Source organism: Podarcis gaigeae (assembly GCF_964106915.1).
Source record: "Podarcis gaigeae genome assembly, chromosome: 17".
NCBI classification, from domain to species: Eukaryota; Metazoa; Chordata; class Lepidosauria; order Squamata; family Lacertidae; genus Podarcis; species Podarcis gaigeae.
The window spans coordinates 4,112,149-4,139,853 of record NC_139694.1 but is presented as its reverse complement, the minus strand read 5'-3'; the positions used below and the strand labels follow the sequence as shown (position 1 = coordinate 4,139,853).

The 27,705-nt window shown below is 46.9% G+C and overlaps 2 protein-coding genes across 3 annotated transcripts in view; one reads left to right on the top strand and one right to left on the bottom strand.

The window, feature by feature from the left end:
- Positions 1 to 27,705, bottom strand: part of MRPL51 (mitochondrial ribosomal protein L51) — a 63,673-nt gene that overhangs the window by 7,485 nt on the left and 28,483 nt on the right. The window lies entirely within an intron of this gene.
- NCAPD2 (non-SMC condensin I complex subunit D2) lies at positions 335 to 27,405 on the top strand. Of its 2 annotated transcripts, none has more exons than XM_083718373.1 (31): positions 335 to 707; positions 3,015 to 3,090; positions 3,878 to 3,936; positions 4,380 to 4,561; positions 5,252 to 5,385; positions 5,668 to 5,795; positions 5,943 to 6,066; positions 6,142 to 6,289; positions 7,266 to 7,463; positions 8,642 to 8,776; positions 9,308 to 9,392; positions 10,046 to 10,223; positions 10,413 to 10,537; positions 11,664 to 11,861; positions 12,957 to 13,131; positions 13,727 to 13,811; positions 14,582 to 14,715; positions 15,165 to 15,297; positions 16,286 to 16,370; positions 16,461 to 16,619; positions 16,834 to 17,054; positions 18,162 to 18,273; positions 18,418 to 18,541; positions 18,682 to 18,837; positions 19,043 to 19,220; positions 21,902 to 21,996; positions 22,662 to 22,742; positions 24,398 to 24,584; positions 24,778 to 24,922; positions 26,429 to 26,581; positions 26,870 to 27,405. In XM_083718373.1, the coding sequence occupies exons 1-31, from the start codon at positions 563 to 565 to the stop codon at positions 26,953 to 26,955; spliced, it is 4,224 nt and encodes a 1,407-aa protein (XP_083574499.1). In that variant the 5' UTR covers positions 335 to 562; the 3' UTR covers positions 26,956 to 27,405. The 2 variants fall into 2 exon arrangements, with proteins under 2 accessions (XP_083574499.1, XP_083574500.1); XM_083718374.1 differs by having other exon boundaries at positions 392 to 707; positions 5,930 to 6,066.

Below are 27,705 nucleotides of genomic sequence, written 5' to 3'. Positions count from 1 at the left end.
ATATTGAAATATACTGCCCCTCAATGAGGCCAAACTTAGATTCACAAAATGTTTAGGGGTACGCGTCCCCCTGCGTCCCCCCCTCCTCAGAAAAAAAAAGCACTGATTGTGTCACTTAATAAGGGAACCGGAGGAACGACTATATTTCAGTAGTCCTAAAAAGAAAAGACAACTCTCTTCCGCTGAAGAAACTAACGCCAAAGGCAAACAAAAACTTCCGTCTCGGAAGTATCGGGTACTTTCACATTTCTATACTTTTTGTCTAAGCTCTAATTGGAATTTTGGGCCGTTAGGGAGGACCTCGCCCTCTGCACGTGACTGGGGCGGCCGGGCTCTGTGTCGTGATTGGGCGAGCGGGTGGCGTTCGAAGTGGCGGCGCGCGTTTCGTCTTCTCCGTCTCTTATTGGGCGGCGGGTGCGGGCGCGCGCGCGCTGGGGTGCTTCTTTCGGTGCTTCCCGCGCTTTCCCCCCATTCGCTGAGGCGCGGCCGGCGGGCCGGTCGTGTTCCGAGGTCTCCTCTGCGGGTCTCTCTCCTCCTGAGGGGATTCTTTTCCGAAGCGGCCATGGCCGACGCTCCTCCGCCCGCGGCCCCCTCCTGGGAGTTCAGCCTGCCCTTGTCGCCCGCCGACTTGCTCCGCGGCGCGGGGCCCTCGCAGTACGTGGTGCAGGAGGTGCTGCCCCCGAAACAGCTCCCGGGGCAGCTGGCAGGTGGGTAGGAGGCGGGGCGCTCGGGACAGGGCCTACTCGCGAGTAAGGCCCCCCCTCCCGCCTCCATCTGAGCCCGGCTTACTCCCGAGTAACCGTGCAGCCTGAGAGGCGGTGATATATATGTGTGTGTGTGTGTGTCGAGGTCTGAATTGTGAGTGTGATTAAAGTGTAATTAGAATATGGAAACGTAAAAAATGCAGTGATAATTAAGTTAATTTTGAAAGCCATGAATTTTGAAAGCCATGAGGCAGGAGGAAAGGAAGCTGATAGGCTCTAGTTAAAGCTCTGGTTTTCCCAGTAGTGATGTATAGAATGAGAGCTGGACCATAAAGAAGGCTGATCGCCGAAGAATGGATGCTTTTGAATTCTGGTGCTGGAGGAGACTCCTGAGAGTCCCATGGACTGCAAGAAGATCAAACCTCTCCATTCTGAAGGTTTTGCCACATGCACAGACACTCAAAATAACGTCATGCGCAGATGGGTGAATAGCGGAACGCGCAGACGTGGGTTGCTTTCTCTTCAGGATGCGAATGGGGCTCCGGAACAGATCCCGTTCGCATACGGTGGTACCTCTGGTTGCAAACAGGATCCATTCCGGAGGCCCGTTCGCAACATGAAAAGAGCGCAACCCACAGCAGCGCATCTGCACATGCATACGATGTCATTTTGCGCTTCTGTGCATGCGCGAGCGGCGAAACCTGGAAGTAACCCTTTCTGGTATTTCCGGATTGCCGCAGTACGTAACATGAAGCAAACGCAACATGGGATATGACTGTAACTAAATGGAAAATAAATAAAAAAATTGTTTTTTCTAAAAAAAACAACACCATTTTATAGTTAAAATTGGGAAAAATAAATACAGTAAATAACAAAAGTACAAAGATTCACAAAATATTTAGGGGTATGCGTACTTATGCATCCCCCTAGAAAAAAAGCACAGATTACCTGACTGCGACCCCCTTGTCACATATTAAACAGCCTTGGCAAAAGCCGCTAAAATTATTTGCTAGTCACATAAAAGAAAATGTAGATTGTGCAGGGGATTCATTAATTTGATTTATTGTAAATGGTTGCTTGTTTCTTGATCTTATTTAATAGGTTTTATTGGGTTTGGTGCTTTTGTAACTGGATTTGTGATGCCTTTTAGTCAAATACAATAAATAAATAAATGATTGATTGATTAAAGAGAGAGAGAATCACAGAATTGTAGACAACCCTGACCAGAGAAGAATGGCAAACCAAATTGATGGACTGTGCTGAAATGGCAAAATTAACTGGGAAACTCAGAAACCAAGAAGACAGTTTTTGTCTGCCTCCCCACCCCCATGCAGAGCATTTCCTATCAGAAGTGCCAGTACTACCACCACTAAATCAATAGGACACGCATACACACCATCCACTGTTCTGTAAAAACACCTTAATCCTGAATTTATTTTATTCTTTAGTAGATTTACAAAAAGAAAAACGCACACCAATAAAGAAATTAGAAGGGGGCAATATTAGACGTGGACGCATAAAGCATTTTTTAAATAAAACAGGACTCCTTGCGCTCCGCTCCCCTTTTATTCTTGCCCCTCAGAGCTGGCACATCACATGGGCCTGGGCCTTGGTAGTGGCAGCCTCTCCTCACCTGCTCTCCAGCAGCCGCTTTGAGCTGCCTAGGGGAGGAAACTGTCAGCGGCAGCCATGGAGAGGCAACAGGATGCTCCCTCGCAGCCACCGCTCTGGACAAGTGTTGGCTCATCACCCTCTCTGAGCTCAGTGGCAGCAGCTGGCATCCATCTGTCTTGGGAGACAGTGGAGGAGTTTGCCTTTGGGGGTGAGGTCAAGCTATGGGAAAGTTGCAGCGTCTGCAGTGGCTGTGGAGACCAATAGGGGAAAGACCTGCTTTGTGGCAGGTGAAGGTATCCAGTTATTTTGCTGCAGGTGCACCATGGTCTTTCTTATCACTGTGCTGCAGCACTGGCAGGGGAAATAGGGACATTCCAGGATCAAATCAAGCTAGGATGGCTTTCATCATTCCAAGACTCTCCCTGGAAAATTGGGACCCTTGACGGTTATGCTTTCGTGGCTAATAGATGTTAATAGATCTGTCTTCTGTGAATGAGTCCAATCCCTTTTTAAAGCTATCAGAGCTAGAGCTGAACCAACTTTGCTCCGTTGTTTACTTTCAACATTGTTCTGATGCTGAACAGCATTAAGGGCAGTAATTGGAAGTACACCGATTTAAGTCACAATGAGTCATAGCCTAGTCAGCTATATAAAATTTGGCTCTCATGTGTGTGGTCTCTCTCTTTCTCTCTGCAGCATTTCGGACAGTTTTCCGCACACAAGGAGCTCTTGCTATCCTGCAGCATTTTGATACCGTGTACAGTATCCTACAGTGAGTTTGCATGCTCAGAAGCACTATTGCTATTATTTGAAAGAGTTCAGCCTTTTGGGGTTGAGAGTCCCTGGGGCCCTTTTCTTAACAGTAATGCAGCTCCTCAGTATACCAAGGAACAAAGTGGGCTGCACAACATAGGAGAGGTCTGTCAGGAGTGATGTCAGTGGCCCTACAAGTCTCACCATTCCATACTAAGACTAGTGCCTTAGTAGGATCACCTGCTCTATCCACTAGGGAGGAAACCTAGAGCAGTTAGGAATAAGATACCTTCAGTCTGCAGGGGTGGGCTATCCAAACTAGTCCCCCACCCTTGCAGGGGAGAATTGTCACTGTAAATCCAAACCTCACCTGAAAGTGGACTGCCCATCGCAACAAGGTGATGACCACTCCACCTATTTTCAGACTGCCACCCTCCGCAAAGTGCACAGACTAAATGGAAGGTGTGTTTTGTTCAGTGCTTTGGACCAGTGACCATTTGAGAAAGACCATTGGATGCTGTGAACTCCCAAGCTGGATCCTAAGTGAAGACATCCGAAACCCCTGTTCTGGGTTTCTCCAGCATCACACCTGAGGCAACCTCAGTCAGGGAAGCTGTAAAGCAGTAGTGTGGGTGGTACACCAATAGCATTCCTAACCTGTCTCTGACCCAACAGCAGATCCAGGCCTTGTATTACATAATGTACTTTAAAAGTATGTCTTAGGAGCTGGGGTCACCGAATGCAGTTCTGAACTGAACCTGGCTCTTGCTTTCCCCTTTTTTGAACTTCACATCTCTGCCCTGCAGCCACTTCAGAACTGTTGATGCTGCTCTTAAAGAAGATGCCCTAGAACTGATGATGAAAGGTGAGTGAGGCCCCTTGAGGTCATAGAAAGTGTGACTTCTTTTTTAGCAGCTTTATGATGCTATCAAGGCAAATGTGACCTCATTGGCAGGCTGCTCCCTCAGCCCATTCCCCTTATAGAGGTCTGTAATCTTGGTGGTCAGTGCAAAGCTATGTGTGTCCGCTGTAAGGGCAGACCTACAGAATATCCCATTCCTTCTGGCTTCCTCTCTAGAGGAGGCCTCCATCTCTTGCAAAGTGTTGCAAGGAGTGGTCAGGGGCATGGACACAAGACAAGCCTAGTGTGCCTGGGTTATGGGTTGCTGGGTGCTGCCAGAGTTATGGCTTTTGAGGCAACATGATCACAAGTCTTTGGTAATCTGAAAGCTGTAGTGGGTTTGTATTTAAGGCAAAACATGTGCCAAGAGCATGCCTGGTGATCCATCTCCCCACTTCTCTCTACAGTTGTCGCCAGTCACTCCAGTGCCCTGACAGCCATCATGAACAATGCTGACCTAGCACCATCACTTCGTGCTCTTCACCATAATGCTCTCAAGATGAACTGCTACCTACTAGCACGGATGGTGGAGGCTTTTGAAATAGAGTGCGGCAAAAGCAACCTGGTGGGGCTGGATTCCAAGAAGAAGGTAGAAGGCTGAATCTGAAAACTTGCTGGGCTTAAGATGGCCCTTTAGCGTCTCCACCTCCATCGTTCTGCCCGGACACTGAGGTCCAGCACCAAGGGCCTTCTGGCGGTTCCCTCGCTGCGAGAAGCCAAGTTACAGGGAACCAGGCAGAGGGTCTTTTTGGTAGTGGCACCCGCCCTGTGGAACGCCCTCCCACCAGATGTCAAGGAAATAAACAACTATCTGGCTTTTAGAAGACATCTAAAGGCAGCCCTGTTTAGGGAAACTTTTAATGCTTAATAGGTTATTCTATTTTAGTGTTTTGTTGGAAGCTGCCCAGAGTGGCTGGGGAAACCCAGGCAGATGGGTGGGGTATAAATAATAAATTATTAATATTATGAATACAGTTGCCCCAAAGTCAAATTAAAATCAGTCTTTCAAGTTGTATGATAAAAATAATTGATACATAAAATGTAAGCTGAGAACTTAAATAGGGACATGGCCTTCCACCGCAGGCTCCACCCACTACCACCTTCATGTGTTGTATGGAACATCTGAAGAGCGAAATACACACATTCAGCTGCCCAATGTGCATTGATCTTGGGAGTGCAGTTTGAACATGTGGAACCTAGTTCATGAAGGGGTGCTGTGTGTGCTCATTTTTCTCTTCCACTCACACCTGAAGCTGATGCCTTGCGTTTACGTTACTAGGGTAAGAAGAGCCAGGCTAAAGGCTTTCTCTGGGAGGAGGAAAGGCAACATGTCGTGCAGCTGCTCACGCAGTTACTTCAGCTGGACCTTCATCGCCTGTGGAACAGTTTTGTAGTGGAGGAAGAGTTTATCAGGTGTGAATATTGGAGGGGTTGAACAGGAAGCTGTTTCTCGGCAAGGTCTCTGAAAGCATGCTTTCTTACATTGCGGAAGAGTGGCAGGGATCAGTCCGTTTGCGAGGAGGAAGGATTGATTAGGGCAACAAGGTAAACTTGAACTAAGGAAAAATAATTCAGGGATTTATCATCGGTAATATGTGTGCCTTCGAGGCTTACAGTGTTGTGAGTATCTGATATCCCTCCCATTTCTCTGTTCTCCCCAATATAATCCATTATCTTTTCTGATTTTCCCTCCAGTTTAGTGACTGGCTGCTGCTACCGCATCCTGGAGAACCCTAGCATTGGCCACCAGAGACATCGGCCTACACGAAATGCAGTGATTCATCTGCTAGGTGTCGTTCTACAGCGTTATGGCCATATGCTCAGTAAGTCTGCTCTTTTCTTTTAGAGCTACTCCAGTGTTCCACACGATATGGTCCAGCTGCTGTTGAACCATAAACCCCTAACCTAAACTTCCCTACCTGTCTTCTTATTGAAAATGAGTCTTCTCTTACCGCAGCTATCTTTGGTAGGTGCCACTCTGAAGGTCGTGCAGATGCTTCAGCACTTTGAACACGTAGCTCCCGTGTTTGTGGAGGCTGTGGGTGTGTGGATCAAGGAATATGGAATGAAGAGCATTGTGGGGGAGCTGCTAAGGTGAGAGAGGCTCTTGTTCTTGTTCCCACCCTGTTCTCGGCAGCTTCAGCCACTGACTCTTGGTTCATTGTTCAGGGAAATCGGACAGAAGTGCCCTCAGGAGCTGTCCCGAGACGCCTCAGGGGTGAAGGGCTATGCTGCCTTCCTTGTAGAACTGGCTGGACAAGCACCAGCCATAGTGCTGGCCAACATAAGTGTCCTCCTGCATCACCTGGACGGAGAGGTACTCAATATGGAAGCATGTGAAATGTTAAGACTGCACAACTCTCCTTTTCTTTGGCCTGAGATCTTGAGCATATATGGGAGGACGTAGTTGTACTGGCTTATTTACAGCAAAGAAAATCACCCACCCCCACCTGCCCAGCCTGCATCTTGCATCTGTCAAGGCTTTGTTATTTCGTCTGCATCTCTTTGTTTTGGTTGCACCTCAGTAGATTCAGAACCAGTAGCTGGCATCTTTTCCTCTGCCGCCGCGCCTGCCCCCCCCCCCCCCGCCTCCCTTCATATGCCTGCCTTATAACGATACTCAGGTTTCAGGCAAAACGTATTGAGCACCCAGACCAATCTTGTAATTCAGAACCTGCTTTAGAATGGATCGTCAGCTTTCCTGAGACCGCAGACAAATCATAGAGAGCTGCCCAGAAGAGTTTGGTTCAAATACAAGAATCAGCTCTGTGGTTCTTAATTCGTGAAATCCTCTCTTCTGTGGCATCAGTCCTGCTCATGGTTGCTTGGTAATGAGTGATGGTGGACTCTTGAGACTTTCTTCGGAGAAAACCTGGTTTGGATCAATGTGCAAGTCGGCCACAACCCTGTGCTGCAGCTGGAACACTAGGGGCACACATGTGCCAGCCCAGAAATGTCTTTCCAGCTATACGAAATGGGATGTGTGTATGGCATCTTAATTCTGTGTCTCTCTAGTTCTGACTCATCAATAATGTCCAAGTATTGCATCAGGATATTCTGGTTTTGGATTGCCTTTCCCTGCAGCTTCTAGCAGTCCATGACAAATAGGCTCAGGCTGGCACAGAGCTGCTGCTGTAGCGGGCATCTGGCCTACAAGTGCTGCAGAGATTATGCAATTCAACCTGCTTCGTATTGGAAGTTTCCTTGGGACGTATGCCTCCTCGACCCCTTGTTTGTGAGATTTTGAAAGTGCCAGGAGAAATGCCCTTCTAAACCATATTGTTGTCCTGCAGAGCTATGGGATGCGCAATGCCATTTTGACTGCTATGGCAGAGGTGCTGCTGCAGGTGCTGAATGGAGAGCAGCTGGAAGAAGCTTCCAAAAACACAAGGGATCAATTTCTGGACACCCTGCAGGCGCACACATGTGATGTCAATAGCTTTGTGCGCAGTCGTGTGCTGCAACTCTTCACCCGAATTGTGCAACAAAAAGTGAGTTGTGAGGGAGAGGGCACTCTTGAGTTGAGCATCCTTTATCAATTCCCTCAAAGGGTAGGAGGATAGTTTGCATTAGGAAGTGCCATCTCTCTTGGAGGCTTTTTGTAATTGTAGATTGCAGGGGCTTTGTTCTAGTTTTCCTGTCCTGCCAAGTTTAATTGGCTCGTTTAGGGTTAATTTTTCCTCCCTTCTGCACACCTGGGAGTGGGGTTGTGTCTGCTGAGCATCTACTCCCCTCCAGCCTTTGGTTCATCGTATTTTGTCCATCCTCTGCAGTTGAAGAAAGCAGGAAGTGGGCGGCCATGTATGCTAGCCGGACCTCCAGGTCCCTTCCTTATGGAAGAGGCTATGAGAATATCCACACCGTTTGTAAACACGGGCATCCCCCGCACTTACGCACAATGGGCTTGCGCATGACCAAACATATGTGCGGTACCAGGAACAAGATAAATAATTCAATTCAAACCTGGACATAGTGGGAGAGAGCTGGGGAGTTTTTATGGCTCATGAGGAGACCCTCCTTGGAGCCCGAAGAGGATGTTGGTGTGGGTGGAGGAAGCCCTGAGGATACTGGAGGCACAGTAGTGCTTTGTTTAGTCTGCTCAGCCTCCCCGCCTAACAGCTGATGCGTGTGATAGCGCAGCAGCCACTTATCCTACAGCTTCTTGCTGGCCCAAGAGCTTCAGTTCTAGTTGTGGATACTTATTGATACAGGTTTTTGGTCTGGATTGGAGAGACAGTGCCAGAGAGGGCATTTAAAAGGTGCTTAGAGGGTCTCCCCACTTTTTCACCCAAAACGTAAGCCCCACATACTGAACACTGAAACAATACAAGATTGGTGGGGGTGGAAAGGTGAGAGACAGGGCAGTGGGCTTTTCCAGGTCGCCCTTCCCAGCCTGGTTTGTAGAGATTTGTCTCTATCTGGACTTTGTCAGATAATGCTACGTGTGATGGCTGGAGAGAGCTGTAGGCCTTCAAGGGAACAGTGCAAGTAGGAACCAGTCTAAATTTCAAGGGCAATTATAAACATCATACACATGTTTAGGACCAAAAGCAAAATACAGGTTTCTAGTACCACTTAATTAAGGTAACATGGCATTGGTGCCACTTACTGCTTCTACAGTTGTACCTATTTATAGCCTCTCATCTCTCTCTTTCCTCCCTGCTTGTAGGCTTTGCCCTTAACTCAGTTCCAGTCTGTAGCATGCTTAGCTGTGGGTCGCCTGCAAGATAAATCTGTAAATGTGGTTAAGAATGCAATTCAGCTGCTGGCTGCCTTCCTTTCCAACAATCCTTTCTCCTGTAAGGTAAGCTCTTAATCTCACATTTTGCTTGGTACACTGACACCCTTTCCTGCCACTATAGACTCCCCCTTCCCCAAACTTTGGTTCCTACTCATACACAATTGGATGGAAAAGAAGAGGTAACTCGGTAAATAAATCTTAAGCTCAAACTGCATGAAATGTAACATGTGCAAGATAGATCAGAGCATCAAGCGTTTGTCATTATGCCCCTCCTGAAAACACACAGCTTATTCCCCGCCCCCAATTTTATAACATACAGGGGGCCACACAGCAGGGGCAGTAACTCTTCATTAGTTAGTTTGGAAGGACTCTTCCTCCGAGTAGCTTAGGGGAGCTGACTATCTTTTAAAAACTATTGTAAGTTACTTATATCGGCATTTGCTCAGGTAACTTGAACACAATCTAACTTTTGGATCACATTCCCTTAGATCTCACAAGATTTGGATATGAAATTTGGTGATAGCGGGGAAAGAAGGGGGTTTGGTGGGAGGAGCATGAAATTAGCTGCGTCAACAAGAATTCTTATGTTCACAGTTGAGCTGCACAGACTTAACTGAGCTGCTTGAGAAAGAGAAGCAGAAACTTCAGGAAATGAAGAGCAAAGGCAGAACCAAAACTGGTAATGTACTTTCCCCTGTGCCGCCGCTCAACATTTGAGGTGCCCCTGGCTGGGGAGGTGTGGGGAAAGGCAGAAATGGAAAAGGAAAAGGCATGGAGAATAGAAAGTCAAAGTTTGAGACCAGTGGTGAGAGTGGAACACAGGAGAAAAGGCAGAAACCTTCTGGAGACTCGAACATAATTCAGAATTGTACCTTCAGCTCCAACAAAGCCTGTATGAGGGGATGTCTTAGAGAACACACCTTAAGACATTTGCAATTGGTACGTAGTTGTCTGTTGTCTACTTTATTAAGGAGACTTAAGCTCAGTTCATAAGTCCATGGCTGCTTTGGATTCAGAAATGTTTCCCATTTCAAGCAGTTTTCCATGGCAGGGTGAAAACCAGTTAATCAGGTGGGAAAGATCTACCCCAAATCCTAACCTGGCACTCTTAACCACTACACCACTGGTTCTGTACAGAAGTAACATCTCCATTCATTGGTCCACCCACTTTTGCCACTGTCATGTAGCTCTTGAAAGGTTGCCTAGAAGGGAATGCAGCCCTTGGGCTGAAAAGCGTTCCCCCACCCCTTGCTCTATAGAGAACTAACTTCCCATTAACTGCTGTTCATTGCAATGGTGATGAAGGCTTAATCTGACTCTTCCACCTCGCAGCTGTGGTGATCCCTCCAGAGGAGGAGTGGGAAGCCATGCAGCCAGAGCTTCAAGCAACCTTGAAGAGTTGCCTTTGCTCGCGAAAGCAGGAAGAAGAAGAGCTGGGTGAGCTTGAGACGGAGGATCCAGCACAATTATTTGAGAGCATCGTCCAGCTGTTAAGGAAATCCAATTACAAGTGAGTAAACCCAGAAAGGATTTGTGTGCTTCTCATTGCAGTAGGATGGGGGTTTTTTCTTGGGGGCTACGTGTCCCAAATATTCCCCCGCAAGTAATTCTAAGGGGATGCTGCATTGCTCAGATGACCTGGATGAATGTGCGAAGGGCAGCTGGATCACATATTTTGCCACACGTGCTTTCAATGCAGGGGTGCCATTCATCTGACACAACAGGGTATGCGCCAGTTCCAGGCAGTGGAGCCCTTCAGCGGACCAAGAACAAAGGGTGATGAGGAAGACTTTATCCTGAGCGTCTTGAGAACACTTTACATAGGTAACCATACATTTGTCATTGAAATTCTACTCAATATTGATCCAGAGTAGAACCTCAACATATAGTTAGCAGAGTAACAATTTAAACACGTTGCAGGATTCCCCCAAAAATAGACCAGAAGCAATAAATATTTCATCCAACAGAGCTTTACTGCTACTGAAGGCAAATGAGCATAATGGTCACAAATCCAACACATTCAGGATTGGCATTGTCCATAAGAAATCCAGTTGCAGCAGACTTAACTTAAATTTACAGTAAATTATAATAAGACTAAACCTTAACACTATTTACAGAACAGCACACCAGAAGCAAAAGAGATAGAAAGAGAAAGTGAAGCACAGGCTCCTACTGGCCTTACTTTTATAGTCAGCATGACCTTGACAGAAAGAGATAAGAGAACCAGTTTAAGCCCGCTGTACTCAGGTTCTCTGAAGGAATAACCCAAACATCATGAACCTTTTGCTTGTTTCTTTCACACAGAGAAGCTTCCAGAACCCACTTGAATTAATTAGAATAGGAAAGATCACATCAGATCAATACTTTCTGCAAACTGACACTGTTGGTGCTCCACCTCACTTTGCTGCTTGGTTGGCTCCAGTATCCCCTTTTTACGCGGACCACACTAAACAAACATGGATGCCACTATTGCATCTAATTGTGTGCCTTTTCTCATAGGGAGTGAGTAGTGGAAGGTACCGAAATCAAAAAGGGTTTGTGGATGTGGAAGCTAAACTCGTCCTTCTTCACCATACCTCTCAGCAGTCAGGCATCCAAACATGACCCCATCAGGCACCCTTGACCCCATCGCACTCCCAATCTTGAAGCAGGATGGAAGCAAAGCACCCAAAGCAATAGAGCACAGTGGGAGGGAAGAATGTGATGGATTCAGTTCTCCCACCCATGTTTGATGAAATTTAATCTACCCATCCACTCCCATTTTATACATCATAGTGGCTGCAACTATTGTTAGATTGGCACTAGTTCCCTGCCACACTGGAGACTCTTTCAGCAGACTCTGCATGCGGTGATAAATTCACCATTGCAATATAGGTCTCTGTGCAATTGTATTTAGACCTCCTCTATGACAGTGTGTTGGAGCTGCATGGATCCTCTTTCTGTGTTTCAGGGTCCCAGGCTGAAGGTGGTGCCCAAGAAGCTACAGATGGGGAGGAAGAAGAAGCCCAGGAAATGGAGCAGCCTCCAGAAGAGTTAGTAAAGCAGGAGATGCTGGTGCAGTACTTACAGGATGCCTACAACTTCTCTGCAAAAATCACTGAAGCCTTGAGCCTGGTCTCCAGACTAATGTATGAAAGCTCAGTCTCCGGTAGGTGTAATTTCCTACTCCTGGTTTATCTTTTCCAGATAATGCTAGTCTTATATAATGTTGTTGTTTTTTAGTTTGTGGAGCCCAAGGATGTGGACAGAATTTTTGGTGAAGTAATGCCTATCTCAGGATAGTTCATCGTTTGCCCTTCTTTGCTTATAAAAGCCCTACCAGAAGAGGGGACTGGTTGAGTGGGTAAGGGGAATGGTCATTGTCTCTGAGACAGAGCTGTTTCCATCAAGCTCAAAAGAGGCATGGTTAAGATCTTAAAAAAGTAAAACCCTCCATGAATCGTTTAAAAAGTAAAACCCTCCATGAATCGCATCTTGTTGAAGAATTGCCAGACGGTCTCCAGTATTCCATTTGGGGTGGGGGGGGAGAGGTTTAAGGATCTCATCTCTGCCATTTCAGTCCAGTTTCAGCCTTGGTTCTGGGACAGAGACAACTCTAGTCACCTTAGGTGATCTACAGCAGGAAGAGGCTAGGGAAGAGCACCCCAGTTGGTTCTGAGCTGCTTTCAATACCATGGTAGCCTGGGTCATTGGACTGGGTGGCACTGTTTTGTGGTGGTTCCAGTCTTTCCTGGAAGGGGTTTCAGAAGATGGTTGTGGGTCCTATACAACACCTTGGGCTCTATCCTATGGGGTCCTACAGGATTCTATTCTGTCCCCTATCTTGTTGAACATCTATGTTGACGTGTTCCACATGGGGCTTTCTTTGAAGACTGCTTAGCGGCTGACCTAGCTGCCTATAAAGCCCCAAACAACTTTGTCCAATATTGGAGGAGGGGTGGAGCACTCTATCCCTCCACTGTGTCTAGCATTGAAACTAGGTCTACTGCCATAGGACGAAAGCACCATCCTCTCCTTAGGATAGAGATGCAGCAGACAGGGTGGAGCTCTCGGTCCTTCTGCCACCCTTCAGGAGGCCAATAACATGTTTTGGCTAGTAATTTTTCTTGTGGCTCATTTACAAGGCTGCCTAACAGAAATGCAACATGAACATTGCAGTGTTTAAGGCATTGGGGGGGGGGGTTTAAAGATGCAGTAGAAAACCAAGTGCCCTCACCGTCCTCTTCTCTTCTTTCCCCCCCAGTTATGCAGGAAGCTATTGAATTCTTTGTGATAGTCTCTCAGTTTGGTGTCCCTCAGGCTGTTCTTGGAGTACGTCGAATGCTTCCTCTTGTATGGTCCAAAGAGCCAGGAATCAGAGATGCTGTGTTGGATGCCTACAGGACGCTCTACCTGAATCCTAGTGGAGACTCTGAAAGGTTTGGCTGACGCCCTTCCACCTGCCATGACAGAGTAGATTGTGCTTTATCTTAACTGGGAGTTCCGGGGAGGGGTGGAGAAGATGCAGTTACAATCAAGTACAGTAGTGGTACCTCGGGTTACATATGCTTCAGGTTACAGACTCCGCTAACCCAGAAATATTACCTCGGGTTAAGAACTTTGCTTCAGGATGAGAACGGAAATTGTGCAGCGGCGGCGCAACAGCAGCAGGAGGCCCCATTAGCTAAAGTGGTGCTTCAGGTTAAGAACGGACTTACCGGAACGTATTAAGTATGTAACCAGAGGTACCACTGTATACTATTTCTATGTGGCCAGTCCTGAGGTTTGTTTTAAACTTTCAGACTGAAATCCAGTGTCCTCCTTGGGTGCACTCTTTGGGTTTCACATAACAAGGAATGCATCTCTCAAACTGCCTTTGCCTCTAAATGAATACACTGGTTATGGGCTCTGTCAAGTTACTTCTTTTGGTGTAGTCCCTATTCACCTTTTTAATCTAGGTTTGCAATCATGGCAGCTGTTAAGTAGAATCTCTAGATTATTTATCTTTTTCGTTTCATTCTCTTCAATGCACAGGGCTCGAGCCCAGCACTTGGTGAAGTCTCTCTCCCTGCTCCTGGTGGATGCGTCACTGGGGACCACTCAGTGTCTCGGAGAAATTGTGAGTGCACTTTCCCCTGTAACCGACCACCTCTCATAAACCCAGTGACACTTGACTCGGAGTATAAGCCTGTTTTGAAAGTTTTTTTCTTGTGTTTTTTGAGTTCTTGAGGAACTTACTAATATAGGCAGACCTGGCAGTACAATTTCAGATTGGTCCAGTTTACTGGCATTGGATGGTAATTTGGTTGAAGCAAGTTAAGCTGACACTGGCTTGGGCTTCTTTAGTTTAGGAAAGGACACAACTACCCGGAGGGGGAGGTTTCTTGAGAATGGAATATTATTGGGCATATGAAGATAGAACTTTTTCCTCCGCAGTACTGGCTGTTGGGGTCTTCAAGTTTGAAGGGCAGTAGATTTAGAAGAAAAGAGTACTTCCCTGGACACATAATTTGTAGAATTTGCTACGCTGGTGGCCACCTACTTAGATCCCATTTCAAAGGGAGGGATAAGACAAATTTGCGGATCAAATTGTACCTTTGTTCAGAGGATAGTCTCTTAACCCACACTCCCGACAGTAGCTTTGAAAAGTTGGAATGGGCATTTAACACTCTCTCTCTCACACACACACATATAACTCACCCAAATTTCTGCAGCATAAAAGCACTCCTCCGCTCCAAGTTGCAGCTTCTTTATTCCAGCCACTTAATCTGCACAGAATTGACCTCACGTCCTTGGGGGTGGGGAATAACTTACATGCTTTGTATTTAAAATTTTAAAAATTAACAATTGATTGCTTTTTCTTCCCTGGTAATCTTTGTGGTTCCCTAGATCTCTGAGTTTGTGCAAAAAGACGAAATAAAACCTGCTGTGGTCCAGCTGCTCTGGGAACAGTTTACAGAGAAATTGCAGTGTTCAGCACTGGAGCGCCATGCTGCCATCATGCTTCTTGGGATGATGGCACGGTGAGTCATTAAGTTAGCCTCCTGTGTCCGGTCTCTTTCAAAGCAACAGATCTTCTCTCTCCCCCCCCCCCCAGCTTTTGCTCTTTTCTACCCTGTCTTGTGTTAGGTAGGTGAGGGGAAGCCCAAGTAATCTTGAAATTTGGTTGGTTTGGCTGTATTGCCCTTTTTGCCATAGGTATGTGGTCCTCACCAGAGTTCAAAGGTGTTGCATTTTGTGTGGGCCAATGAGTTTCAGAAATCAGATATCAGCCACGGTGTTCTTACTGTTGTGGTACTCCAGTGAAATAATTTCTCTCCTCTCCCACTAGCTGAGGCTTAATGCATACCTAAGCATGGGGAATGATCTCTTAGATTGTTTTGCTTCTGTGGTATATTTGGATTTTAGTGGCTTGAGTCCTTCAGAGTCACTCTCATGTGGTTCTAACAAAATGTGTTTTTGCCTTCACCAGAGGGAAGCCTGAGATTGTGGGGAGCAACCTGGATGTTCTGGTAACAGTGGGGTTGGATGAGAGAGTGCATGGAGATTATCGCCTTGCCCAAGAAGTGTGCAATGCCATCTCCAAAATTGCCAGTAGCCAGAAGGTCAGAATCTGCCTGTGATGGGTGTAAAGTTATTTTCTTGTATTATCTGCCACAACAGGTGGCAGCCAACTTTGATAAGTCTGGGTCTTGGAGTTTGATCAGCAATGAATATTGCATGTATTCTTTGCCCCAGGCTGTAATAATATTCAGTGTAACTACACAGTATAATTATACAGCATGTATAGTTCCTTCACTGTGCATCTTTTACAACAGCCCTACTGTGCCTAATGTTCTAAGTGTTCTAAGTTTTAAATGACATTTGGAAGCCACTTTCAGCTATTGGGGAATTCATGCTCTTTTAGTCACTTCACAGTTTTGGGACTACAGTTCCCATCATCCCTGACCACTGGTCCTGTTAGCTAGGGATGGTGGGAGGTGTAGTCCCAAAACATCTGGAGGGCCAAGTTTGGGGGTTCCTGTGCTAGTGGATTGTGGCTTGATCCAAAATGGATTGCAGCAAGATAACTACCACTATGCAAATACATATGGTAAAAGATTAAGAAATGGGTATGTTTGGGTTAAAAGTGGGTCCTGCATCTGAGAAGGTTGAATATACCTGCTCTAGATCAGGTGTGAGGAACCTTTGACCTTCCAGATGTTGCTGGACTACAGCTCGCATTATCCCTGGTCATTGGCTATGCTTGCTGTAGCTGATGGGACTTGTAGTTCAACAGCATCTGGAGGGCGAAAGTTTCCCCATTCCAGTTCCAGATCATCGTCCAAAAGCCAGGGCTCTCCAGTACCCTTTCAGTGCCACAGCCCAATCTGACCAAGCATGTGTCATTTAACTGTTGTTGTGAATAAAGGACAGAATTCTGATGCGAAAATCTCAAGCTGCTGTGCTTGGCCAAACTCACGGAGCAGTCACGAGGGTAGCTTTAAATTAGAACTGTTTATTTTTGCTACATTTAATCAGTTTATTGCTGAAAGGCAAACAGGGCAAGGTTTTGCTGGACAAAACCTGATGCGCTCTCTTTCTACTTAACAGCCTGGCCTTGAGAAAAGGAGTCATCCCTTCCGGCTTCCTCAGTCACATCAGCTCTTTGAACGCCTGCGCGAAGTGATAACTGGGGGTGAGTTACTGAAGCTGCAATACGATGGGTGAGCCTCTATGCAAGCTGGTTGCCTTACCTAATATAAGAAGTCCTTCTCTTCTTCTTCAGGCTTTGCTAGATCAAGTGCATACTGGATCCCTTTCACAGAGACAGCAATTGCCCTCATCTATCAGCTGGCAGAAGGGCCTGAGGAAATATGTGCTCAGATCTTGCAGTGCTGTAGCCAGCAGGCTCTGGAGAAGTTGGAGTCTGAAGGGGCTGAGGCAGGTGAGTTGGAAAAGGGAAATGCCCCCATTCCTTCTGGTTTACTCTTATGTGGCTGTGAGGAGAAAGGGTGAAATGGAAAAGAGATGACCAAGAACCCAATAGATGAGCAGGTTAGATACAGGGCAACAAGGACTCTTTGGGTCGTAAATGCGCAGCGCTGAAAAATAAGGGCAGACTGCAGATGCGTCATGGAACAGTTTTTATTTGCTTCCAGAGCCTGGGCCGCCTTCTCCCAACAAGGTTGCTGATGAGCTTAGCACTATTGACACCATGGTGTTGACACATCTGATCTCTCTGGCTGGGGACGTGGCGTTGCAGCAGCTTGTGCATCTGGAGTTGTCAGTGAGCGCAGAGCTACGCAGGCGCCGAGTCCTTGGGGAAGAACGAGAAGCAAAAGAAAAGGCTGCAAGCAAAACGAAGGTGCAGAATGACAAGGTGAGGGGGCTGGATTTCTATCACTGCTGCTTCATTGGCCTCCTGGCACTTTTGACACCGTAGCAGGAACTGATCTCTGTTTCTCATCTGGCCATAAAATTTTGCAGGTCCCTCTGCTGTTCAGGAGCGCGCGCTCTCTATTTAAAAACCTTTCTCAGCAAATCGTTCTGTGTAAGTCCCTTGCTAGGTGTGCTTGCTTGTCACTACTTCATCTGGAAGAGTGAGGAGAAGCAGAGTGTTACTAGGGCCTTAGATACCGTATTTTTCGTTCTATAGGACGCACATTTTCCCCTCCAAAAATTAAGGGGAAATGTGTGTGCGCCCTATAGAGCGAATGCAGGCTGCGCCGCTAATCCCAAAGCCAGAACAGGAAGACGGAGCACTGCGGAGCACTCCGTCTCGCTGCTCTAGTTTGGGGACAGCTGCGCGCACAGCCTCTCCAGGGCAGCGGGGCGCTGCACTCCAAAGGCTTCAGGGATCTTTGAGGCTGGCGGTGGGGGAAAGCAGCACTTCCCCCCAGCGCCAGCCCCACAAGCTCTGGTGAATGTACCTTGAACGCACCTTGTTTTAGAGGGGGAGAACAAGGGGGGGGGGAATTTCCCTGTTCTCCCCCTCCTATAATCCGGTGCGTCCTATGGTCCGGTGCGTCCAATGGAGTGAAAAATACGGTATTTATACAAGTTGATCATACCTGGTTTGACACTGTTTTTACAAAGGCAATGCTTTGTTATCTCATTAGGAGTAGTGGGATCCTTTTCCTGTACATCTCATGCTGCAAACATGCTGCTTGCTAGAATTGCTTGGTATTCAAAATGTTTCAGTTTGTTTGTAAACCATTGACCTCTGCTCTGCTCTCTGCTATAAAAACAAATGAATCTGATCTGCAGAGTAGATCCCCAATACTTGAGTTAGAGACAGAGCCCCAATTTTCTGGAAGTGCTTCCTCAATTGGAATTAGAGGTGCAGGGAATACTGCCTGACAAGAGTTATCGGTGTCCTGTCTTTCTTTGCACTTAACTCTCTCCTGCTTTTAAGCTGGGCAGTCTGTGCTGGAGGGGAAGAGTTTAGAAAGTGCTAATTTCTGGCTGCTTCTTTCTCTCTGCTCAGAGTACTGGGAATGATACCACCATGGAGGAGGACCTTGGCTTGGTGGGGGCTTCTGCTGACGACACAGAAGCGGAGCTCATCCGCACCATTACTGAAGCAGAGCTGCTGGATGGTGAGTGTTGCTGTTTGAGTAGGAATGCAGGCTGTAGGCTACTTTGCTTAGTTTGTGAGAAACCATTGCACAAATGAAGGCCAGATGTAGGCTTCTATTTTGGACTGATCTGCTGCAACCTCTCTACTGCCTCTTTCTGTATAGGAAAACAGCTGCTTTCAACCTTTATTCCCCTGGTACTCAAGATTTGCAACAACCCAGGACTCTACAGTGATCCAGCCCTCTCAGCTGCTGCCACATTGGCCCTTGGGAAATTTTGCATGGTCAGGTATTTATCTTTTTGTGTTCTTCCCCTTCCTGCTCCTCTGGAACCCCTCCTGCATGGTTCTGTATTCCATTCCAAGTTCAACAACTTGGAGCCACCACTCTGACATACTTGACACTGATTCCCTTTCCGTTCGCATTCAGTTCAGAGTTTTGTGACTCTCAGTTGCGGCTCTTCTTCACCATGATGGAAAAATCGGCCCTCCCTAGTGTACGCGCCAACCTCATGATTGCAGCCGGAGACCTGGCCATTCGCTTCCCCAACCTGGTGGAGCCTTGGACACCCCACCTCTATGCTAGGTAAATCTTTGGTAAGGAAGATTGGGAGGGGTGTAGGGCTTGAATCTGGGCGATGGAGGGCTGTAATAACATGCAACAGTGCTTGGAGCAGGAGCAGGACTTCTCCAGACGGGGGAAGCCTGCAGGAGTCCAATGGAAGCATCAGGTTATAATGGCCTGGCTGCTTACTACTGTCGCTCGGGGGGGGGGGTGCTTTGCTCCTCAGGCTGCGGGACCCTTGTCGGAGCGTGAGGCAGACAGCTGCTTTGGTTATGACTCACCTGATCCTCAAGGACATGGTGAAAGTGAAGGGGCAGGTGAGCGAAATGGCAGCTCTTCTCATCGACCCAGAGGAGGACATAGTGGGACTCGCTCGGAACTTCTTCACAGAACTCTCTGGCAAGGTGAGGCGAAAGGGTGTGGTGCAAAACTTCTGGAGTACAAAGCATCAATCTTGCTCACTTTACTATGCTTTTGAACTGTTATATGAAGCAGGTCAGCAAATTATAAGGTAAAGGGACCCCTGACCATTAGGTCCAGCCGTAGCCGACTCTGGGGTTGCGGCGCTCATCTCGCTTTATTGGCCGAGGGACCCGGCGTACAGCTTCTGGATCATGTGGCCGGCATGTCTAAGCCACTTATGGCGAACCAGAGCAGTGCACGGAAACGCTGTTTAGCTTCCCGCTGGAGCGGTACCTATTTATCTACTTGCACTTTGACGTGCTTTCGAACTGCTAGGTTGGCAGGAGCAGGGACCGAGCAACGGGAGCTCACCCCGTCACGGGGATTCGAACCAACAACCTTTTCTGATCGGCAAGTCCTAGGCTCTGGTTTAACCCAAGGGCCACCTGCATCCCATCAGCAAAGTATAGTTGCCATATAAAAGCCTCAGTTCCTTTTTTTAAAAAAAGCAGCACAGGACAGTTAAAAAGGGAAATGGGCTTAAGCACTTTGGTTTGGGATGTGCCTGTTCAGGACAGGGGAAGATGCAAACTGAATTTCACCTCAAAGTTAACCTGTAAATCTGAAACTCCCCTTTATGTTGAAACTTCCTAGGGATTTGTGATGGTGACACTCTCATTCACTGTTGGCCAATGCCTATATTTCCCAAGGTTTCACTTCCTCCACTAGGACTTACATAAGCTTGAGGTTCAATTCCTGTTTCATCACAGGAATGCAAGATAACGAGGACAGCAGCACACCTGGCAGAGGAAGCAGGAAGGACAGTGGAGATGGGTCAGAATCAAGCTATGATGCTGTTCTTTGTTGGTAGGCACTAGGCAATCTGGCAGCACCATTTTGTAACCAGTTGAAGTCTCCAAATATTTTATGTGTGCATCCTATAGAGAGAGCAGTTTACAGTAGTCAAGTCTAGAGGTTCCTAAGGATTGAATGTCCATCGCCAAATCTGACTTCTTTGGAACAGACACAGTTGATATACTAGCCAGAGCTAGTGGAAAGCACTCGGTTCGAATCCACGTGACGGAGTGAGCTCCCGTTGCTCTGTCCCAGCTCCTGCCAACCTAGCAGTTCAAAAGCACACCAGTGCAAATAGATAGATTAGTATTGCTGCGACAGAAAGGTAAATGGCATTTCCATGCGCTCTGGCTTCCATCACAATGTCCCGTTATGCCAGAAGCAGTTTAGTCATGCTGGCCACATGACCCGGAAAGCTGTCTGTGGACCAACGCTGGCTCCCTCTGCCTGAAAGCAAGATGAGCGTCGCAACCCCATAGTCGCCTTTGACTGGACTTAACCATCTAGGGGTCCTTTACCTTTACTCCTAGTGATCTCTCGTGTCTGTCAAAGGAGCACACCCCAAGCTGCACAACTAATTTTTTTCAGGGGGGATGCAACCCCAGCCAAAGCAGCACTGTACACCTAGTCATCAATCAGGCAACACCATCCAGCAATATCCCAATCTCAACTGGATTGAGTTTCAAACAGTTCTTGGATTCTACTGCCTTCCTCAGATCTGTTGAGAGTGAGAGCTGGGTTTTGCCCAAATCTCTGGACAACTGTAGCTTCATATAGATGTTGAAAAGCGTGAGTGATGAGATGGAACCTCATCTGGTTAGAAAGTAAAACATTAATCCCTCAAAACCTTCTCAGACCTGGAGCACATCTTTTAACACAGTGCTTTCCCAAACTATCTGAAAGCCAACCCAGAGGGATAGCATGATTGATTACAGAGAAGCCCCAGCGAATGAAGCATAATAACATATCCCAGTCCATCTCCTGCCACAACTCATCCACTAGCAAAGGGATGCAGAACCCTTTCAGCCAGGGGGTGCATTCCCTTCTGAGAGTTATGTGTCAGCGGTAGGCAGGGCAGAGGCAAACATGGATGAGCAGAATATGTAAACATTACCCTTGTGCCGAAGACGAGTGTCTGCACACACTTACGCACTCTTCTGTCCTCCATCCAGACACATGAGGCATTATCAGAGATCAAGGACACATTCCAGCCAGGCAAAGACACTCAACGAGGGTGTGAAACAGGGCCACTTAGAGCAGCCTGGGGGGCCTGAGCTTCCCCACCCCTGCATTAGGACAGCCAGTGCAGTTTCAGTCGCAAAACCCAATCAAAAGGCCAGTTGGGAGGGATCCAGGCAACCAAGGTCAGCCAAACTTTGTGAGTCCCTGTTCAGTGGTCACCAGAACTAAATGTTCTTAATCGTGAACTGTTAGAACATTTTCCGGTGTGTTGCTTTGATTGTATATTTAAATGTTCCAAAACAGATCAAATTGCTACTTTCTCCACAAGAAGCAAAAACAAAACAAAACTATTTTGCTTGATATTCTGATGTTAGACAGTATCCTCCTCCTCTTCTCACATTCTCTGAAAGTATCCTTCTGTACTTCATGCTAAAAGTGGCACCTGCTTATCCCAAGGAGCGAAAGAGTCCTTATGCTCTTTCTAGGCTTGTTTGCAGGCGGCTGTGCTTGCACTCGGTCAAAAATGCTTCTCTCTGTATCCCTAGCTAAAAAACAAAAAGACAGTCTCTGGGTCAGACTCCCGTCTTCAGGGCACAAATAGTGGACTGGGGCAACGATTCAACAACTTCTGCTCCTTTCCATGCAGGATAACGCTGTGTACAACTTGCTCCCGGACATCATCAGTCGTCTCTCAGATCCAGACTCCGGCATAGAGGAGCAGCCTTTCCGCATCGTTATGAGGTAGCCTTATCTTGGCTTTGTGTTTCCCACCCAGAATAGTGTGTCAGGTTGGGGACGGACTGGGTAAATTGAATCTCCTGGTTCAGAGATGTTGCTTCCTTCACACCTTGCTTGTGGGTTTCCCGGAGATATTTGGCTGACCGCTGTTTGGATCCTTGGTCTTATCCAGGTAAGCTGTATTAAGGGGTCACAATGGGAGCCAAACTTTCCCTAAGCGCCTGTCCTGTTTTAAGACTCCTGCAGGATGCAGCAGCGTTTTGGAATACCAAGTCTATTCAAGTTTGCAGAGAGGGCTTGGTGAGACTCTTACACCTTTGTTTAGAGGAGGTCTGAGTCTCTTCTCATCATACGGGTCCCTGTGAGGCTCAGTGATACACTTTTAATTTCAATATTACATGTTAACATTCCTGATTCCCTCCACTGCTAAAGACTGTTTTCAGAGAGGGAATCTGCCATTCTTTGTAACAATGCTTTTGTATAGTCAACTAGCATTGTAAATTCCAGCGTCGGATGTTTGGATAAGCTTCTCTCCTTTTGGTTCCTTCTGACTCTTTGTAGCTCCTGCTGATATAGGGAAGCTGCAGTAGGAGAGTCTGTGTGAAACTGGAACCCTGGGGGCCAACAACAACTGCCTCCTTCATTCCTATTTTTACTCTCCTCCACAGGCAGCTCTTCTCTTATATCACAAAGGAGAAGCAGACAGAGAGCTTGGTGGAAAAGCTTTGTCAGCGGTTCCGGACTTCTCGGTGAGTGAGGAATTGCTAGGGAAATGTGCTATCTGGGAACAACCTATCTCAGTCTGCTAGATCCTGAAATTAGAAGCCGTAGGTTCTGGAATGAGGAACTTGGTGGGTGAGAGTTGGATGGAAAGGGTGTGCTTGCTTCCCTGAAGTATGGTAATGAGTCATGGAGAGCAAAAGCTCACTGTTACTACTGTCTTAGGAAGTTACAAATAGACAATGAATAGCACTTGACCTGCCTGTGAGACAGTTCAGTGGGCAAGACTGTCTGGGCTCATCCGTTGACCAGTGGACCAATAGCTGTAGAAGCCTGTAGTGCTCCTGGGTGTGGAGGGATTGATCCTGCCAGAGTGTATTCTCTCCCTGGCAGGGAGAAAGTCCGTCAGAACTGCACCCTGTGTCTCTGAAGTCGCTGCATAGTGTCCTTGGAGGAATTATTAGGGGCAGGCCAAAAAAAGAAAGAAACAAAACTAGTTGTCATTTCCTTATTTGCCATAGTTGCAACGTTGCTAGGGTGGAGTATATATATTTTGTTTCGAAGCTAGTGAAGGCACACTTTCCTGAGGGTTTTTTCTGAAATTAAAAAGGGTGTTTTCCTAGTTTTAAGGGGAGAGGCAATGACTAGGGCATAGAAATCCTTTACAGTGCTATGAAAGAGGTGTGCCTAAACGGCAGTGTCTGCAGCCTTTTTTTTTCTAGGTTGTGTGCTGATTATTTAGAAAGAAGCTCTTTGTCCAGTTTGAATACTTGCCAGAAACTGAGGCGGCAGCTACAGCCAGCCAAGATTTTCTGCAATGCTTCACCAAAACGAATTAGCAACCCAAGCATAGCATTAGTAAAATCTTGTGTTCAGTGTGCTTTGCTACACTACTGGATGATGCTTCCTTTAGTTGTTTCTGTGTTCAAAATCTCATATTCCGCCTTCCACGAAAGGCCCCAAATCCTTTTACTACCAATTTCCAACTACTCTTGCACTGGCTGTTATGGAAAATAGTATGAAATGTTCGTGCAAGTCGGTACTTTGTCCTGTGTGTCTGATTAGCTCTCCGCTTCCTGATTACTGCATACAACAGGCAGTTCTGGGTCAAGTGGTAAACCTTTGTCTGGGCTGGGCTGCAGGGGCTTACAGGATGTAAAGCACTCCTCGGGACATTCCACAGCAAAGTCATTTTTCTGGAGCTCCTGCTTTGTTCACTGTCACTTGAAAGCTTATCTGCCAAAGCAGCCCTAGTAGCAGCTAAAGAAGCAATGTCAGTGGTGATGGTGCTTGCAATCGGAAATGGTCCAGCCTAGGCACAAATTTCCCAGCTCTTATCAGAGCTAGGCATTAGTATCTCCTTAGTGTTGTAAACCTTGAACCAGGGTTTGACAGCTTTGCTCATCATGGTAAGGGAAAGGCAAGGCTCAGGTGAGCAAGATGAGCTTTGGCACTACAGAGGAGAGTGGATGAAACCCAGCCCTCATTTTCAATCTGGGATCTGTTTGGGCTCTGCTTTGCAGCAGAAGTGCAGAGCCGTTGCAGGCTTCTAGCTCAGGGCAAGCCAGGGCATTTCCACCTAGAGCAGAATCCCCTGGCCACTGTGGCAAAGACAAGACTTGTTTCAACTGGTTTGCAATCCCTGAAGCTGAAGGCAGGTTGCTTTTTTGCCTCTCTCCTGCAGAACGGAGCGTCAGCACCATGACCTGGCGTACTGCCTCACCTTGCTTCCTCTCACAGAACGAGGTCTTCGCAAGATGCAAGACAACTTTGATTGCTTTGCTGACAAGCTTCAGGATGCAGCTGTCTACAACTGCTTCCTGACTGTCTTGGGCCGGCTTCGCAGGATGTCCACGAAGCCTGAGATGAAGGTGAAGGCCGTTGTTGTTTTTTGTGTGTCGTCCGTCCCCCCACCCCCGGTAGAGCAGGGAAGAGGTTGCCATTTTTCTCCCGAAACAAAGAAAAGTGAAAGCTTCTTCAACTGCTGGCATCCAGACACGCAATATTTCCCTTGCTTTGTGATATGTGTTGATTTCTGCTTTTGCATGGGGTGTCATTTATCAGGCTCTTGCTGAAGAATTCGAGCAGAAGCTCCGCACATGCCACAACAGGGGCCTGGACTCTCTCGCTGAAGATCCTCCTGGGGAGTCAATAGACCACAAAGTCAGAAATACCCCTGCGCCCCGGACGACAAAGAAAGCAGCAGCAAGTATGTCCACAGTTTAAGAGTTTGCACTAACACCTTTCGGCAGCATGAACGCTCAGGGTTGCCTGCTAAAGCAAAGTGACAAATCTTGACCAGCTTGATAGGGTGTTTTTTTTTTAACAACTCTTTGAATATTTTCTAAACTCTTGAGGGGTTAGGAAGAATTGGACTCAAGGCCACTATGGCGCAACAGGTGCAAAGAGGGTACAGCAAGAGACACTGGGAATTATACACAATGAATAGGACTTCCATCCGTCACCCATTGTATTATTTGTCTTTCCCACAGAAAAATCATGCTCAAAGCGGCTTACAGCAAAGAGAAATGCATTTCAAAATCAAATACTGCAAAACAGTTTAATAATAACGTAATAAAATAGCAATAGCAAATTTAACAAGATGAAACAACAATTCAAATCTAACATAATTACATTAGGTAAAGGGAGCCCTGACCATTAGGTCCAGTCGTGGCCAACTCTGGGGTTGCGGCGCTCATCTCGCTTTATTGGCCGAGGGAGCCGGCATACAGCTTCCAGGTCATGTGGCCAGCATGACCAAGCCGCTTCTGGCGAACCAGAGCAGCGCACGGAAACGCTGTTTACCGTCCCGCTGGAATGGTACCTATTTATCTACTTGCACTTTGACATGCTTTCGAACTGCTAGGTTGGCAGGAGCAGGGACCGAGCAACGGGAGCTGACCCCATCGCGGGGATTCAAACCGCCAACCTTCTGATTGGCAAGTCCTAGGCTCTATGGTTTAACCCACAGAGCCACCCGCGTCCCTTAAAATTACATCCAAAAGCAAAAATAGCAAGGAAGCTTCACAGTTTCACCTCAGTTGTAGACACACCTCTGCCGTGATGTTGCTCACAGTCTGTCTCTTGCATCAGCAGCTGATAAGGCTTGTAAAAGCAAGTCCTGGGGTAGCTTATCACAGTTGATTAAAGAATGGCTGTCCTTATTCCATGATTTTTGTAGACCTGTTGTAGAAAAACATTTGTGTTTTCTTTGAAACGAGAAAACTTGACCTGCAGCCTTTTTTTCTTTTAACAAAAGCACACAAAAACTCAGGATACGGGGGGGGGGGGGGGACTTTCGGCGATTTGGCAGTATAACTTAACTTGCAGATTTCTATTAGCCTCCAGAGCTTGTACCTTCCATCTCAGCTGTGGGGCAGCACACTTGGAGATGGTATGTAAAGCACTTTGCACCGGAATTGTCCCGTGTAGAAGTAGGCTTGGGAAAACTTTAGGAATCAAAATTATAAAAATGGGAGGGGACCCTGAGGGTCATCTAGTCCAACCCCTGCAATGCAGGAATCTCAACTGAAACATCCATGACAGGCTAGGAAAAGGTATGTGTGGTTTTGGGTGTGTTTTTTAAACATGCCCAATAATAGAACCTTTAAAAAGTGTCCCACTTTGGCTTTATGAAGAATGTAGTATCTACTTAATCATTTGCACGTTCAGTCTGCGTTCTTGTAGCTTCTTCAAACTCCCACTTCTTACGCAGGCTCCCGGCGACGTCCTTTGCGTGCAGCCAACAGAGAGGCAGACTCGTCCTTCACCACTCCAGAGCCCCGTGTTTCCAAACCCTGCAGAAAGACTTCAAGGCTCAAAATTGCTGTTGTCTTCTCTAGCGATGAGGAGAATGCCCCAGAGGAAGGTGAGATTGTGTTCTGTATGTGCCTGAACAATGAGATGGAGGGGTCTCATTTTGGAATGGTCTCTCCCCCCCCCCCCCCCCAATGGAGACATGAATACATAAAGCCATCTTTTGTGCATTTCCTTCGTCTCCTGTTTGATCTGTTAGCCACCCTGGAAATGTTTTTATATTGAAAAGTGGGCTAGAATTTCACTAAACGGGAGATTGTTGCTTGAAGCTTGCTGCAGCTGTCACCCAGTGCACAGGCCATTTCCCTCCAAAGCCAGCTGTTGCTTTCTTCTCTTTCAGAACTCTCTGCCGAACTGACGGATGCGGAGACACCAAGCAAAACGACTCCCATTTTACGTGCTTCATCCCGCCGTGCTCGGAGATGAAGACACCCTGCATAGACACTCTCCTGGTTAATTTGGGAGTAAAGCGCTCTGGGTTTTGGAAGTATTGCTTCTCCAGGTTTTTGTATATGCTAAAGCAATGCAGAATGCAAGCTTGGACTTTGAGTTCTTGCATCACAACATGGAGATTGCGCAGCCTCTCTGCCCCATGGGTTTTCAAAGGAGGTGAAGGTGCAAAAAAAGATAGTAAAAGGGCAGCATAGGCCTTGAGAAAATATGTGCCATTCGCTCATAAGAACTATCCTTGCATTTTCGATCGGTCCCGGATTTTCAAAATTGGCCTTTGAAAAGCCACTCATGTGTATCACTTTTTTAAATGTAAAAAATGTAATCACAATAAATGTAATTAATACAAACATGCTCCTATCCAAAGTTATGTGATCACAGTGCCTAATCCAGCATTGAATAAAGTCTGTTCACTTGTCAACTGAACCATCCATTGCATACCCATTTGTGTGTGTGCGTGTTATATCAGTCATCTCTGCCAAATTTAAACATTGAGTATCTTGGGGTCTCTACATTGTCTAGACCAGGGGTTGACAACCTGGTCCCTACCACCCACTAGTGGGTGTTTCAGGATTCTAGGTGGGCGGTATGGGGTTCTACGGCACAAGCTGAATCCTTCCATCGAGCACTGGTGGGAGGTAAGGAAATTTTACCATCAAGAAAGATGCATTAGTGGGCGGTAGGTATAAAAAGGTTGACTACCCTTGGACAACCATGCAATTAACA

Bases quoted from the DNA above. Each gene is read 5' to 3' on its own strand.
- NCAPD2 (XM_083718373.1), top strand. From the start codon at position 563: ATGGCCGACGCTCCTCCGCCCGCGGCCCCCTCCTGGGAGTTCAGCCTG. The intron at 5,796-5,942 runs GTAAGTCTGCTC...TATCTTTGGTAG, and splicing joins GCGTTATGGCCATATGCTCA to GTGCCACTCTGAAGGTCGTG. The intron at 16,371-16,460 runs GTGAGTTACTGA...CTTCTTCTTCAG, and splicing joins GCGCGAAGTGATAACTGGGG to GCTTTGCTAGATCAAGTGCA.